Source organism: Camelus ferus, chromosome 21 (genome assembly GCF_009834535.1).
Source record: "Camelus ferus isolate YT-003-E chromosome 21, BCGSAC_Cfer_1.0, whole genome shotgun sequence".
In the NCBI taxonomy this organism is placed as follows: Eukaryota; Metazoa; Chordata; class Mammalia; order Artiodactyla; family Camelidae; genus Camelus; species Camelus ferus.
Genome location: NC_045716.1, coordinates 1869351 through 1886122, shown reverse-complemented (window position 1 = coordinate 1886122; position 16772 = coordinate 1869351). Strand labels below are relative to the sequence as shown.

Below are 16772 nucleotides of genomic sequence, written 5' to 3'. Positions count from 1 at the left end.
AAGAGAGAGCGGCATGAAGGCCGGGCCTGAACTCATTTCAGAGATGGGAAAGGGCTGTGGGAAGCGGGGCTGGAGCCCGGGGAGATGGACACGGCACTGCTCTGTTACACTCAATCCTTCTCATTGTGGAAATGCCGCGAGGCGGTGGGAGAGGTGCTAGGTTCCAGGAAGTGGCTGTCATGGTTCAGTGCTGGGTGAGGGGGCTGGCGTCAAGTTGCCAGAGTTGTAGGGGGAGATCAAAGCAAAGTCAGGGCCTGAATGAACATGCTGACAGATGGTGCCAGGCCTGGGGGACGGGGAGTGGGGTTAAGTTATGGATGGTTAAGGACAGAGGTGAGGGCGGGCATTCAGGCACTCTGGGGAAAGCTTCCCAAAGGGACGCCTTGAGCTACCAACCTCTGGCTCCCATGCACCATCTGTATTAAAGGAGGGGGAGAGTTTCATTTGTCTGCCCCTCTTTTCTTCCTCTGCCTCCCAGGAGACTGTTATTCAGGGGACGAGAGCCCTGACATCGAGTGTGCCGACTGCCCCCTCGGTTTCTACAACGACCCACGTGACCCCCGCAGCTGCCAGCCCTGTCCCTGTCCCAGTGGGTTCGGCTGCTCCGCGATGCCCGAGACGGAGGAGGTGGTGTGCAACAGCTGCCCCCCGGGCGTCACCGGTGAGGCCAGCTGCCCGCCCCGCCGCTGGGCCTGCCCTGTGCACACGCTGTGAATTCACGTCCAGAGAGTTGTCATTGCTAGGTTTTCTAGGGCGCTGTCATCCCTCAGGGTTAACCTAAATGGTCTCATAAAGACAAGCACAGTTCAGTGCCTGAGAGCAGAAGTGAATGGAGGAAGGGCGGAGTGTGCAGTTCTGGGAGGAAGTGCTGAAAGCTGTCTTAGGAGGCTGGTCATTAGGAGGTGAAGTTTTCAGACGAAATTCAGGGTTTAGCTAAGTTTTTAAAAAAAAAAGTGAACCAAGGTAAAGAAGGAAAACTTCATGACCTTATAAATGTCACACCTCTCTGCCGGTCAGAGCAGTGCCTTAGAGGTGTGGCTCTAAGTCTGACTTTTTCCCAGCCAGCTAGTTGACTGTCTGGAAGGCTCCCAGTGGTGCTGTGTTCCACCATCTGTGACCACCCTCGCGGGGGGGCTTCTGTTCCTGAGGCTACTGTTCTGGGGTCCAGGGGGACACACCTCGAGAGGGCGACTTGTGCTTGTGGCCTCTGCGTCTGGTCTTGCTGCCAACGGATGGTCACTTGGGCTTGGCCATTTGTCCCTTCCAGGTGCCCGCTGCGAGCTCTGTGCCGATGGCTACTTTGGGGACCCCTTTGGGGAACGTGGCCCAGTGAGGCCTTGTCAGCCCTGTCAGTGCAACAACAACGTGGACCCCAGTGCCTCCGGGAACTGTGACCGCCTGACGGGCAGGTGTCTGAAGTGCATCCACAACACGGCCGGGGGCCGCTGCGACCAGTGCAAAGCAGGCTACTTTGGGGACCCCCTGGCTCCCAACCCAGCGGACAAGTGTCGAGGTAGGACTGTGCCCCCAGTCTGTGTGTGTGTGTGTGTGTGTGCGTGTGCACACGTAAAAACACACAAATCAGCAAGGCCAGCCGCGGGTAATAGCGTGATGCCACTTTGGTTTTTCTGACCAACTGGCTCATGAGCAGCCTGGACCTCTCACCTGTCAAAGGCCTGAAAACCAGCTTCCCCCGCAGCAGGGCCCGGGGAGGATGTCGAATGGGTTAAAGCCTGGTGGGAGAAGTGACAAAGGTCAGGTTTACATTCCAAAGTGGAAGAGGAGCTAAAATGGGGCCGCGTCCTCTGCCCCGTCCCGAGGCTGGTGGGCAGGGAAGCGGCTGCCAGACCTGCAAGAGGGGGAGTAAATGACTCGAGACTAAGCCCGACCCCACTGAAGTGGGAGGGGCGTGGGTCGTAAAGGAGCTGAAGGGGCCCTCTCAGGAGGTCAGGGCGACTGATGTGTGGGGGGTGACGGCCCAGACTTCCGTGAAGGAGACGCAGCTTCAAAGCAGCAGCTCTCGTGGAGCCCTCCCCGGGGCTGCTTCAGATCAAAGCGTGAATGAGCAGCTCAGGCCTCTCGCCGGTCCTTCCTCCAACCCTCCGCACATGCTCTGCACTCGAGGGAAATCAGTTCTCAGGAGCCGGCCCTGCCCTGCAGACTCACCCCTCACTCACGGAGGCCCCAGACCAGCCCTACTGCCCGGAACTCAGGTCCAGAGTGGCTCTGGGGACCCAGCTTGGAGGATTCCTGGTTTCCCAGGAGGTCTGCAGGGAGCTCCCCCATCACACCAGAGTCCCCAGCCCTGGAAATGCCTCAGGACCTTTCTGCAACTCGGGGCTCCTCCCTAGGGGCACAAACTCCACCTGCCCTGACCCCAACCTGTGGGTTAGCTGTGATGTACCCACGGCAGGAGGTGTCCACGTGACGTCAGCAGTACTGAGTTCAAGTCCAGTTTTCTAACATGCCTATTGTATTGCGCTGGTCATGCCAGTTAAGCTCTCTGAGTCTCGGTGTCCTCACATGGATGAATAACATACAACTCAAAGTGGCTGTAAAGCACACTGTAAACTACGTAATTCCAGCTATAAGGTGCTGTTCATAGACTGTTCCCTGCCTTTAGACCACACATTTCTTCACTCAGTTATCTTTTATCAAGCACTTATCATGTCCCCAGTATGGAGCTAGATACTGAGGTTATAATAATGGGTAATCAGTCCCAGCTCCCAAAATGCTCATATGCTAATAAGAAAGAGACACAAACATGTAAACAAATGGTGACAATACACTTAGATATATGGTCATACTACCACGTGCCAAATGCTTTGTGAGCACCAAAGAGGGAGTAACCTAGAGAAATCACTGTGGCGCCATTAGAGCAGCGTCTCACCCATGCTTACGTCCTCTGCTCCCAGAATAGAACATGGCACATAGTGGTACTCAATTAACTTGACTGAATAAAGGTACTGCTTTACTGCACTTCCTACATCAAAGGCAGCAGAGCAGGAGGAAAAGAGCATTGGCTCTTTCCAAGTTCTCATTCCAGCCTGCCATTTTCTTGCTGTGTGTCCTAGGACAAACTGCGCAACCTCTCTGAGTTCATATTACTCATCTGTAAAATAGAGGGAGATGTGTACATCTGGCACATCATAGGCCCAGAAGAAATGTTATCCTCCCTGTGAGCAAAGCCCCAGCATCTGCAGACCATCTAACAGGCTTACAGTTTAATGGGGGGAAGTCAGTGCCACTAGAAAGGATGGGCGGTTCTAGTATCTCTCCCTCCACACATACCCCAAACAGACCTGCCAGGTGGTTCCTGAGACCTCTCTGTACTGGGAACGTGCTTGGAGGCACAGCCGAGAGATGAATCTAACACAATAGGAATCAACAAGGGCAAAGGATTCCTCGCCCTTGGGTGACTGGATCTTCCTTCTACCTTTCCTATACCTCCAGGTTCTGGAATTAGCTTGACATGAAAGCTGTTTGTCTGTCTTCTGTCTCTAGCTTGCAACTGCAGCCCCGTGGGCTCGGAGCCCGTGGAGTGTAGAAGTGATGGCAGCTGTGTTTGCAAACCGGGATTCGGCGGCCTCAACTGTGAGCACGCAGCATTAGCCAGCTGCCCAGCGTGCTATAACCAAGTGAAGACTCAGGTGTGCGTGCTAACCAGCCCTCACCCCCAGGAGTAAACCCCTCAAGTGTCTCCTGGGCGGATCTGTCACAAACCCAGGACCCTCCTAGTCTCCTGGGGACTGGCTGGGAGTTACCACTTGTTTCTTTAAGAGTTGGTATATTGTACAAACTTGTGGTTGCCAGAGGGGAGAGGAGGGAAGGAAGGGACAGACTGGGAGTTCGAGATTTGTAGATACTGACCGGTATATATAAAACAGATAAACAAGTTTATACTGTATAGCACAGGGAAATATATTCAAGACCTTATAGTAGCTCATGGTGAAAAGGAATATGAAAATGAATATATGTATATTCACGTATGACTGAAAAATTGCGCTATATGCCAGAAATTGACACAACATTGTAAACTGACTGTAACTCAAAAAAAAAAAAAAAAAGGGACAAGGAAAAAAATGCCCACACACACACACAAAAGAATTGGTATATTGGAAAAAATTTTTCCATATAATAGTGATAGTTGCCACCTATGGGGGGGAGGGGATAAGCCAGTGGTGGAGTGTGTGCTTAGCATGCGTGAGATCCTGGGTTCAATCCTCAGTACCTCCATTAAATTTTTTTTAAATAAATAAATAAACCTGATTACCTCCCCTCCCCCCAAAACAAACAAAAAAAAACCCCAAATAATAATAATAATAATAGGACTTCAGGCTTATGTTTTTATACATATCATTTTCAAAACCCCTTCTGCAGATACTGTCTTATTTGGTAGTCATGGTAACAGTCAAATTGGAAGAAAAAGCATTCTGATTTCAGTTTTCACTGAGCAAAGTCTTGAAAAACTTACAATGTTGCAAAGCCAGGCGGGCAGGTGGAGCCGAGAGTCCCACCTGGGTCTCCTGAATCTGAGTTCAGTGCTCTTTCCACTCACATGCCGCTTTCCGGTTTGGATTTTTTCCCCGGAGATGTTCTTACACAGCAAATGAAGAAAAACACACAAAAGGTGCGAGGCCCCCAGAGGTGCCGCGGCTGTCCAAACAGGTGAAGGCTGTCCCCTCCACCCTAGAAGTATCTCACTTAAACGCCAGAGAAGAATGAAATTATGCTGTTGTTGTTAATTATTAATTATTGCTTTGCTGGGGTGAAGGGTGAGGGAGGAGAGAACTCAGACAGAACCCAAATGTAGAACCCACTCAACCTGTGCTGTAAACTGATCTATTTAACCGGCCCTCCGTAGCCTTTCCCGTATTCCAGGCACTGCCTGAAGCACTACACAAACACTGGCTCATTTAGTCCGGGTGACATGTCTGCGAGGTGCTATTACCATCACCCCATCCCATGGATAAAGGAGGGACTTGCCCGAGGTCACACAGCCAGTGAGCAGTGGGGCCGGGATTCAGGCTCAGCACGGCTGGGCTCTGGAGCGTGCCCTTTGCCTGCCGTGACGTGCCAAGCGCTTCTGGGCTCCTAGCTGCTCTCCCCTGGCTGCCTGGTGACTTCCCTCGTCTGTCCTGACCCTCCCTCCTGTGTGATTTCAGATGGATCAGTTTATGCAGCAGCTCCAGAGCCTGGAGACCCTGATTTCGACGGCTCAGGGTGGCGGGGGAGCGGTGCCCAGCACAGAGCTGGAAGGCAGGATGCGGCAGGCCGAGCAGGCCCTTCAGGACATCCTGAGAGAAGCCCAGATTTCAGAAGGTGACCAAGGCCAATTTCCTTTCACACAGGAGAGAATTCACAGTCCTAGAAAGCATTACGCTAGGTTATAGAATCGTTGGCGGGTAACAGCCCAGCGGACACCTCTGCCTCGTGCGTGCAGAGGAGAAGGACTTTCTGTGACATTCTCCTGGGCCCTGAGTGGTGAAGATAAGAGCAGCTGCATGCATCTATAGGCTGGGTTTTCACCATCTTGCCATAAGCCAGTCAAAGTCACTTGTTCGACCCTCCGTTACTGTTTGATTCCTTGCCCCCCAGAGTGCTCATCCTCCCTTTCCTTGTTGGTGCTCAGGTGCTATTAGATCCCTCAACCTCCAGCTGACCAAGGCCAGGAGCCAGGAGAACAGCTACCGGAACCGCCTGGATGACCTCAAGATGACCGTGGAGAGAGTTCGGGCCCTGGGCAGCCAGCATCAGAACCGCGGGCAGGATGCCCGCAGGCTCCTCACTCAGATGCGCCTGAGCCTGGAGGAAAGCGAGGCTGCCCTGCAAAGCTCGGTAGGTGGTGCTGGGTTAGGGACTGAGGTCATGGCTGGAGGGGACACCCACCTGCAGGTGCTGCTGGCTCCGCTTGTCTCTCGGCTTTTCTGCTCCCTCCGGCGGACAGTCCAACTCATCTTCCTTGCAGAGTCACACCCATTCTCTGTGTTCTTTGGCTTCCTACACATTCCCATTTTACTGCATTATATTCTTCTCCTGGTTTATTTCTCGCTACCCAGAGCCCTGCCTCTTCTTCCTTCTTTCTGCATATCTTCTAGCTTGTTAGCTCCCAGAGGGGCAGGATTCCATTTCATCCACATTTACATTCCCAGCCCATTGCCCAATATGTGGCTGTGATGAATGTTTGCTGCTTGAAAGAAGGAATGAATGAATGAACAAAAGAACAAATGAAAAAGGAAGGAAGGGAAGGGAGAAGGAAGGAAGGACCCCAATGAATAAATGGCTCTGAAAGCAGGGGAAAAAAATTGCCAGGCTGATTTTCTTAATGATGTGATTCGTAGTGCGGCAGGGGGGAGAGGTCTGCAGGAGCACCCTTCTCTTTCTGAATAGAGAAGGCAGTGGTGACAATGATATTAAGTGGGTGGATGGGAGGTGGATCAAGAATAGTGGAAGATAATCAGATATTATGCTGAGAAAATGAAGGATTTAAAAAATAATGTATATTGATTTTCCTTTTGTAGAAAATTCAGAAAAGAAATAAAAATCCCCTATAACCTCATTCCTAAGAAATAACTACTATTAAAGCCCGGTGTATATTCTACTAGACTTTAAATCCATACGAAAATATGAACATATTTTTAAATGCATCTATACCTATATATGGACTTTTTTTGAACTTGGATTTCTACTGTATTCTTGTCTATGCATTTTTTTCTTTTTTAATGTCATGATCATGGTGACCAGGGACTCTGGGTGTGCAGGGTGCAGAATGCTGTGTGGCTCTGACAGGACAGATACAGAACCTGCTTAGGCTCCTTGTCTCATTCTTAGGCTCATGGCAAAGTCCTAACCAATTTTCCTTTTCCACAGAACATTCCTCCCTCAGACCACTATGTGGGGCCAAATGGCTTTAAAAGTCTAGCTCAGGAGGCCACGAGATTGGCAGACAGGTGAGCAGCACTGGGGCACCTCTGCTTCTGACCACCTGGGCAAGGCCAGCCTTGAACAACAGTGCGAGGTATTGGGGACCAAAGCACCATATTCATGACCTCCGGGCTCCCTCGCAGACACACCCCCCACCGCCCCGCCTTGAAGCCACTTCTTAGCCACTCAGCTTTTAGTGTATGTAGGTGGCCACGGGGCAAGGTCGTTCGGCAGGTGCTGGGGGTGGGGCTGTTTCTTTTCCAGATTTCTCTGTGACTCACAGTATGGCTTTGGTGCATGTCAGATGTAATTCCTTGGGCACCGTGAACTGAATCAGCCCTTGAAAGAGAACACTTTGCAGCTTTGAGGGACTCCCAGGCCCCCACACCAAGCCTGGGAGCAAGTAGCAACGAGTTGTTTGCTAGCCTGTGGGAGCCAAGCCTGCACAGGGGGAGCTTCCTGAAAACCGGCTCTGCAGGGCCCCCGTGATAGCAGGCAGCTCCTTCATCCCTGCCTGGCTACCAGTCCTGCCATGTGAAGAGGTTTGTTCCTGGCGGTGGGCTCAGCAAGGTGGCCGGCTCTGCTACTCCCAAGTGGAATTCAATCAGCAGAAGGAGGTGGCTTTGTTCTTGCAGCAGGAGCTGCCTCCCGGGCTTTATTCCATCACTTTCTAGAACTAGGAGGACAAAGCACCTGGGGGACTTTTATTGACACGCTTTGTTCCCCCTGAGGGGTGGGTCCAGTTTAGAGAGTGAGTCGGGAGTTGGATCCTGGATGAAATAAAACCTAGGGGTTTCTTCTTGCAGAAAACAGCTTACAAATATCTTACCACCCTGAGACTTCTCCCACGCATCTCCATCCCCCGCCCCAGGCTTCCCCTGATTATGCCATAAATGGAGAAGGTCACCAAAAATGTCTACAACACGAGGCTCCTTCTCCAGAGCATCTTCTGCGTCTTGGTAGTTCCTCTAATTCCATCTAATCGGGTGTCAGTTCCGTTTGGTTTTTCTAGTCAAACCAGTTCCCTTACTCCTCTCCCTTCATTTAAGTAGAAGTCCTAAAGGAAGCCCTCTGGTATGAAAACTCAAATTCTTTGTTTTTAATCCTTTCAGCCACGTTGAGTCAGCCAATAACATGGAGCAACTGGCAAGGGAAACCGAGGACTATTCCAAGCAGGCGCTGTCCTTGGTGCGCAAGGCTCTCAGCGAAGGAGGCGGCAGCGGCAGCCTGGAGGGCTCCGTGGTGCAAGGGCTTGTGGGAAAGTACGTTTCGACAGGTCCTCCCACGGACCAATAATCCACCGCCTCGCAGGGTACAGGGTAAACTGCGACCAGGGGTGCTGCGTTTAAAATATACCCATAAAGAGAGAGATGAGAGAATGAGAGTGTTACTTTGGAGAAAAGCAGATGCCTGTAAGGCTGGAAGAGAAGGTTGATTAATCTAAGTAAAGTCTGTGTTTTGATGGAGGGATTGCATCCTTGAAGATAGGGTCACCCTCGGTGGTGCCTGAGGGATGTGAGGACGCCCATCGGATGGCCTGGAGGATGTAACCCTAACACAGTCGTGCTGTCAAGAGCTGGGGGACTTGGGTTGCATTTTTCCGACCCAGCCTGTATAAAACTCTAAGGTTCATGTTGTGAAGGTGGAGAGGGACACATCTCTGACACCTGTGCTCAACTGGTTCTTGCAATAATCCCAACGACATGCTTTTAAAACAACAAGATGAATTTTTGCTTTTAACAGAAAAGAGCAAATGCTCAACGTCCTCTTTGTTCATTCCCCTGCAGGCTGGAGAAAACCAAGTCTCTGGCCCAGCAGTTGCTGAGCGAGGCCACTCAAGCTGACCTTGAAGCAGACAGGTCTTACCAGCATAGTCTCCACCTCCTCAGTGCCGCGTCTCAGCTTCAAGGGGCCAACGACCAGTCCTTTGAGGTAAGGGCATCTGGCCTTTGCGCTGATGTGCAGAGGAAGGACCGCCATGCTTTCTCCTCTGGGGGTTAAGCTGTGTTGTCCAAGCATTCAGTTTTTTCTCTTCCTTTAGATTAGGAAGAGTATTTATCCTTCTCATTATCCATTTCCTTGTTCTTAAACCCAATCTCAGTCCCTGAAAAGTCCTTGGCTCACATCCTGAACCTATTAGTGGATAAAGGTTTTCTATCTCTTCCCTAGTCCTGGGGACCATTGAAGCCCGAGGAAAATTATATATATATGGGGGCTGGAAGTAGTTAGGTTTATTTATCTAATTTTTAAATTTTTAATGGAGGTACTGGGGATTGAACCCAGGGCCTCAGGCATGCTAAGCATGCACTCTACCACTTAAGCTATACCCTGCCCCCCTCTGGAAATTGTTATAAATAAAAATTTATATTTACATTTGGTTCCAACCTATAGCACATCTCTGTGCACAGCCACTCAGAAAGCTTCTGTTTTTCTCAGAAGGTTTGCATTTTTTCTGTCATCAATTCCTTTAACTATTGCAAACTTACTAGATTAAGATTCAGCTTTCTACATATGGCAGAAAGCACTGATGATTCCCTCAAATGTTTGTAATATGTTTTCATGTGTGTATAAGCTAATTCATAAAATAATGATAAAAACCAGACACAAACCTTGTGTGACGCTTGGGGGCCCTGCTGCCCGGCTTTCGTGAGGACAGTTGCTTTGTTTCTGTTAGACTTGGGGCCTGGAGTGTTGTTTTTGAACAATGATGTCAGGTCCTAAGAAGGCTGATGTGGCCACTGGTGAGCAGAAAGTCAGGCTCATTCACTTTTTGGGGCTCATAGGTAGAAGTGAAGAGGATCAGACAAAAAGCAGAGTCTCTCTCAAGCCTGGTGACCAAGCGTATGGATGAGTTCAAGCGTGTGCAAAGCAACCTGGGAAGCTGGGAGGAAGAAACCCAGAAGCTCTTACAGAATGGGAAGAACGGGAGACAGGTACCCTGTGTTAATTTTTCAATCAACGAACATGTGTTGGATGCCTCCCCTGTGAATAAATGCAGTGAGGAGAACCGTCGAAAACTCTCTTAAGGAAGGTCGTGGCACTGCTGCTTATAGAGGAAGTAACTGAGATACAGAGACCCTAATGTAACTGGCTCAGCTCCACCCACGGAGTCAGCCCTCAAATCTAGGACTAGGACTCAGGCCTCCTGGGTCCAGTTTTGGTCTAGCTCTGTCCCCTAGCTTGGCTTCAGGAAGTGTCTAGAGTTTAAAATTAGGATTTGTAAAAGTGTGCTTGTCCCTGATAGTGAGCCAGAGTTTTAGACTGCTCTGTGTGTGGGATCCCTTTGGGTCACTGGGTTACAAAGTTCTGTCCCAGGTTGTGGAGGGGTTTGCCACCGCATCCCCAGACTCCTCAGTGAATCGCGGCCCTCTGTCGGCATGGAGCGCAACATGACAGAGTGGCTGTGCTGGCAGGAGGGCACTTCCGAGGTGTGTGTTGCGTTTGCTCTAATCTTGTTCTGCCTGCCTAATTGCAGAAATCAGATCAGCTGCTTTCCCGTGCCAACCTTGCTAAAAGCAGAGCCCAGGAAGCGCTGAGCATGGGCAATGCCACTTTTTATGAAGTTGAAAACATCTTAAAGAATCTCAGAGGTGAGCATTTCATGGCTCAGGTCATTTGAGTATTTTAAAGATATAAGTATGAACTTTGGTTCATTTTGAATCCTCACAGACCTCTCCAAGTGACAGACACATGGAGGTATTAATAGACAATAAATCTCTTCCTGAAGAAAATCATTTTATTAATATTTGATGTAGTAGAAAGAATTGAACCAGGTGTCAGAAGCCTTGGGTTCTGATCTCTGCTGAACCACAAGACCAGGCTGAGCTGGCTGTGTGACCAGAGGCAAGTCACATAGCCTTTCCAGACCCTAATCTCCCTCTTTAAAGGGAGAAATTTGAACTAAATGTCTCTAAGGTCCCTCACAGACCCAACACCCCATTACTATATAGATATTTCTTTTTTATTTCCTTTCTTCTCTCTCTCTTTTTTTTTTTTTGGTGTAGTCTGGCTGGTTCCCATACAGAACCAGCGAGGTTGCTTTGTGGTGATGGTGCAGGGAGCTTTATTCTAGCATCTAGATTCCAGGAAATTTGGGTTTGTGCCTTGCACAGATTTGGTTGAAGTTTCAAGCTTCTTCACTAAAGAGCAAAAAAGAAACCTGAAGTCCTGGGCTTTGCTTCGCAGAAAGTCCCTCTCCACCTGTCCTGCCCAGTCCTCGTGCGCGGCCTTCGGCAGCTTAGGGTTTAAGGCTCCGGCTTGAAACTTCGGTCTTCAAAGAGTCCACCTGCTTCTGAGTCACTTTGCGGTTCACTTTTGCAATAGTGGGGGCCCTGGGCAGGCTGACCGTTGACTGTCGTCTCCTTTAAGATGCTTTCTCCCCGATGAGAAGGAGTGATGGCCACAACCTCCCACACTCTTACCCCCAGGCAGTATGAACACCCTTTCTGTAATTTTTCTGCAAAACCTCGGCCCCTTTCATCTCCGCTTGTAAGTTAATCTGCATCTTTATGGCAGTGTTTTCTTATCTTCGTTTCAGAGTTTGACCTGCAGGTTGAAGACAGAAAAGCAGAAGCCGAAGAGGCCATGAAGAGACTCTCCTATATTAGCCAGAAGGTTGCAGACGCCAGCGACAAGACCAAGCGAGCAGAAACAGCCCTGGGCGGGGCTGCGGCCGATGCCCAGAGGGCAGAGAAGGCTGCCGGGGAGGCCCTGGAGATCAGCGGCAAGATAGAGCAGGTAAAGAGAGATGGAGGCGCAGGCTGGCAGGAGCAGCTCCACGCTCAAGGGTCACGCTGGAGGAGCGAGCGCATCGTGCCCACTGTGCCCCGAGGGCTCAGAGTCCTGCTGTGGCCCCAGACCTACTTGGCTGTCCCTTCTGTGGGTTGATTCACAGGGCTGTCCTTAACTCAGTGCTAAAGCCCACCCCCTCCCCTGCCCCCCCCACCACGTTCAGCTCCTTTTTTGGACAACACCACGGGAAGAAGCATCCAAGACTGTTTTTTATAGACTGCTGTATTAGTTCCCTAGGGCTGCTATCACAAAGCACTGCAAACTGGGTGGCTTAAAACAGAAATTTATTCCCTTAACAGTTCTGGTGGCTAGAAGCCTGAAATCAAGGTGTCAGCAGAGCCATGCTCCCTCCGAGACTCTGGGCAACTTCCTTGCCTCTTCTTAGCTTCCGGGGGTGGCCCTCAATCCTTAGCATTCCTTGGTTTGCAGAGTCTTCACTGCCTCTGTCATCACATGCAGCTCTTCCTCCTGGGTGTCTCCAGCGCTTCTCATAAGGACACTAGCCACGCTGGATTTGGGGCCCCCTCTACTCCAGTATGACGTGCCTTACCTAATTACGTCTGCAACAGCCCTGTTTCCAGATTAGGTCACGTTCTGAGGTGCTGGGGCTTAGAACATCAACATATCTTTTGGGCCAGACACAATTCAGTCTATACCAACTATACCAGTGTTTTTTTTTTTAATTGAAGTGTAGTCAGTTTACATTGTTGTGTCAATTTCTGGTGTACAGCACAGTAGTTCAGTCATACATGTACACACATAGATTCATCTTCATATTCTTTTTCATTGTAGGTGACTATATGATATCTTATTCTTATGATATTGAATATAGTTCCCTGTGCTCTACAGTAGAAACTTGTTGTTTATCTATTTTATATATGGCAGTTAGTATCTGCAAATCTCAAACTCCCAATTTATCACTTCCCACCCTCTTTCCCCGCCCATAACCATAGTTTGTTTTCTATGTCTGTGAGTCTGATTCTGTTTTGTAAATAAGTACATTTGTCTTTTTTTTAGATTCTACATATAAGTGATCTCATATGGTATTTTTCTTTCTCTTTCTGGCTTTCTTCGCTTAGAATGACAATCTCCAGGTCCATCCATGTTGCTGCAACTGGAATTATTTTATTCTTTTTTATGGCCGAGTAGTATTTCATTGTATAAATATACCACAACTTCTTTATCCAGCCATCCATCGATGGACATTTAGGCTGTTTCCATGCCTTGGCTATTGTAAATAGCACTGCTGTGAACATTGGGTGCATGTGTCTTTTTGAATTGAAGTCCCCTCTGGATACATGCCCAGGGGTAGGATTGCTGGGTCATGTGTATTGCAGCGTTATGATTCAAGGTTTTGAAATTCTGCAGTTCTCGATCCCTTGTCCCCATGTCCTGTGTCTTAGATCCACTTACTCATTGACCTCTTACCCTCCGCTCTGTGCCAGCGCTGTGCTTGGGGCTGGGGATATGCACATGGGAAAGACTCAGCCCTTTTTTTCAAGGAACATTCAGTGTCATGGGCAGGGACAGTCTAGGAACATTTCCAACCCATATGTTAAAGGCTACTGTGGAAGAAATGCTTCCCAACTGGAAAAGAGCTTTGTAGATCTTATTTAAGCACAGCTTCTAGAAAGCTTAAGCAACTCTAGAAAACTCAGCAGAAACTCTTGGTATCTAGATGGTGTGGGCTCAGTCTTGAACCACTTAGTAACTTCCAGAAATAACCTCAAATCTTAGGTCCCTTGAGGGTAGACACCAGTTTCATGTGCTTCTCTTTATATGGCTTCTGGCACAGAGACACCTGCAACTTGATGCTAAATCCTAGCTTATTGGTACAGATATTGGTAAGATTTGTCCAGATAAAAACAAAAGTCAAAGCTGTAGCACATTCATTCTCCGCAACCCAGACTTAACTGTCCTAGGGAGTTAAGCCATTCAAAAGACAGTGACAACAAAGAAACGTGACAGAGAATGAGGTGAGTTTCTCGCCCTCTGGGTTTCCCGACTGGCTCCTATTTCGGTCTCCATGTGGTGAGACTGACCTCAGAGGGGAGCAGTGTCTGACCGAGGACACTCCTAGTCCCTAGGGCCGTACCCGAGGTTAACCTGCTTGAGGCAGAGCTTGGGGAAGGGTGTGTCGTGTCCCCAAGTCTGACTCTCTCATTGTTCATCTAAATGACTCCATCAGAGCCTGGCTGCAGCTGTATTTTTTCTGCCGTTGTCTTTGGGATGTTTTTGTGTCTCATTCCTCTCTCTCCTTCCGTCCCTGGCTCTTTTCCTTCTCCCAGGAGATCGGGGGTCTGAACTTGGAAGCCAATGTGACAGCAGATGGAGCCTTGGCCATGGAGAAGGGACTGGCCACTCTGAAGAGTGAGATGAGGGACGTAGAAGGAGAACTAGCAAGGAAGGAGCAGGAGTTCGACATGGACATGGACGCAGTGCAGATGGTGGGTTCCCCTTGCTCTCTGCGGGAGGCCCCTTTGAACTTGCCGGTACGGGAACACCCTTTCAGGGTGGGTTTGTGTGTATCTTTTCCTCAGGTAATTACAGAAGCCCAGAGAGTTGATAACAGAGCCAAGAATGCTGGAGTTACCATCCAAGACACGCTCAACACATTGGACGGCATCCTACACCTGATAGGTATGCGGGCTCTCCGCAGCCTTCCAGCCCCACGTTCCAGGGCTTCTCCCCGGAAGCCTAACTAGACCTGGCCCTGTTGAGTGGGAGTCTCAACTTCCCTTACGAGTGTCAGGAAATTGGCTTTGTTTCCAGGCCCAGATACTTCAGGCAGGACTTTACATTTTCTGGGCTCCGTTTTACCGTCTCTAAGATGGGTCACTGAGCACCTATTGCCCTTAGAGGTAAAAGTCTTTAGGTCAAAAATTTGGGTGTATTTTGGGAAGGTGTATTGAGGCTCAGAGAGGTTAATGATGTCCCGAAGATCACACAGCAAGTTGTGGAGGCAGGATTCGAACTTCACAGCCAAAGAGAAGACTGGCCAGTTTGCAGCCCTGCTAAGGATTCTGACCTTGATCCTGAGAATCTGGTGGAGAGTGTTAAGCAGAGGAATAATATCATTGCTGTATATTTAGGAAAGACCACTAGGACGGCTGAGTCAGGGAGAGGTTGAAGGCAGGTTAGGCAAAAGGCAGGTGAGATCATTTAGGGGACAGTGGCGGTGGCCGAGGGGAGAGGTGAGGGCGCCTGCTCTGAGGCTGTGGGAGGGGTCGGGGGGAAGATTCTTCCAGTCTGCGAGGTCAGGATCACTTGCTGATTCTGCTGGTTTTCCCTCCCCAAACCACATTATACCTTGATGCAACCAGTTATGGAAGCTTGGTAGATGACCCAGAAGAAATGTCCAGGTGTTTGGTCCACAGGACAGTGCAAACATTTAGGGATAAAATAGATTTGCTGGCACTATGTGACAGCAGCTCAGGCTTCCTCCCAGAGTCCCTCCAAAAGGAAAACTGATTTGAATTAAAATTCTGTGTTTAGACAGAACCGGTGTCAGACCCGCCGTCGGCCGGTTTTATCAAGCTTGGACTGTGGCGGATGGGGAACCAGGGACTCGGTCAGAGAGTCCAGCGACGTTCAGGAAAAGGCTTGGTTCTACTTTTCCAGTTCAATTGAATGACTTTGAAACCTGATTTTTCGGTAGAGTGTCACCATTGCCCTGAGAGACCAATATTGCCTGAGTCGTTATCCTGGTGGGTCGGCATTGTGATGCACTGAGCCCCAAAGACTAAAATACCCTCTAACGTTTAAACACACACACACACACATACACACACGAAAAGCAACTTCCCCAGTTGAGAATTTAGCAGCTTTGCTTAGTGTTCTGGAAACGGTAATGAAACTAACAGGGCCTTTAAAGAGCAAACGAGACAGTGGGGACACACTCGAGCATGTACTGCTGTCGGTCACTATGCCAGGTTTTCCGTGGTGTAAGATCATTTAAGTCTTTTAAAGGTCTCATGAGGTGGGTTTTACTATTCTCATTATTTTATTTCACAGAGGAGTAAACTGAAGCTTCAGGGAGTTTAATACTGTCCCACAGATCACATAGTAGTTGGTGGAGGCAGGATTCAAACCGAGGTCTCTCACTCCAATGTACCTGCTGTTTTTGAGAAGCTCAGGCTGCCTCCCCAAGGACGTTTTGTCCCCAAGCCTGCTTAACTTTCCCTGAATGTCATAGGACCTTAAAATCTGGAATTCTCCCCTGCACCCAGGCTGATCCATTGGATCAACATTTTTATTACAGAGCTGTTTTTTGCTCTCTTGAGTTCTGGAACAGTAACTGTTTCCTCTCTCTAGGTGTAATAAACTTCCCCAATCAAATGCCATCACTGCACCTGACCTTGAGTTTGAAGTCACTAAGCTCCACTCAAACGTATTCCACCCAAGTGGGTCTGGCCAGGTGCACTTCATGCTGACACTCGTTTCAGATCATTTATAGATAAAAACATACCTGAACACACGTGACCACATTTCGTATTGGAAATAAACTCATATCTAGCCGGTTTCCCACTGTTTCAGGCCAGAATGAAGTCTTGCATCATTTCCTGACAGCTGGAATTCATCCCCCAAATAGCAAAGCACACCTTGGCTTTCCCGAACCCTGGAGCCCAGCCAGTTTCTAAAGTCTTCTAACAGAAGACAGCAAGCTGTTCCCTAAGGGTGGTTCGGAAAGTGTAATTTGGAGTTGGTTCTGATCTTAGGGATGAGCTGCCGTGGGCAGACACCTCGGGCAGTATTCAGTCCCCTGTGGCCTTCAGTCTTCATCTTGTCAGAGCAGGAGCTGTTGACCCTAATATGACAAGAAAACTCCGAGCTTCATATGGCATAACTCCAGAGCCCAGAGGCTTAAACTGGACTGTTTAAAACCCAGTAACTAGGCTGGTGCACTCAGAATTTTTTCTAGATTATTTCTTATTTAAAATAAGCTTTTTATGTAATAACCTTTAATGAAAAAAATATGAAAACAAATATATGTATGCATATGCATGACTGGGACATTGTGCTGCACACCAGAGACTGACACATTGTAATTGACTGTA

The 16772-nt window shown here is 49.1% G+C and overlaps 1 protein-coding gene across 1 annotated transcript in view; it reads left to right on the top strand.

Annotated features, from left to right (window-relative positions):
• LAMC2 (laminin subunit gamma 2) overlaps window positions 1-16772 on the top strand; it is a 54239-nt gene that overhangs the window by 36553 nt on the left and 914 nt on the right. Inside the window, exons 10-22 of the mRNA XM_006192995.3 lie at window positions 479-661; window positions 1268-1513; window positions 3505-3650; window positions 5166-5322; window positions 5633-5838; window positions 6871-6950; window positions 8037-8186; window positions 8712-8856; window positions 9708-9857; window positions 10400-10514; window positions 11462-11661; window positions 14004-14162; window positions 14256-14355. Of these exons, the coding sequence (XP_006193057.2) occupies window positions 479-661; window positions 1268-1513; window positions 3505-3650; window positions 5166-5322; window positions 5633-5838; window positions 6871-6950; window positions 8037-8186; window positions 8712-8856; window positions 9708-9857; window positions 10400-10514; window positions 11462-11661; window positions 14004-14162; window positions 14256-14355 (2037 nt within the window). The remainder of the gene's footprint in view (window positions 1-478; window positions 662-1267; window positions 1514-3504; window positions 3651-5165; window positions 5323-5632; window positions 5839-6870; window positions 6951-8036; window positions 8187-8711; window positions 8857-9707; window positions 9858-10399; window positions 10515-11461; window positions 11662-14003; window positions 14163-14255; window positions 14356-16772) is intronic.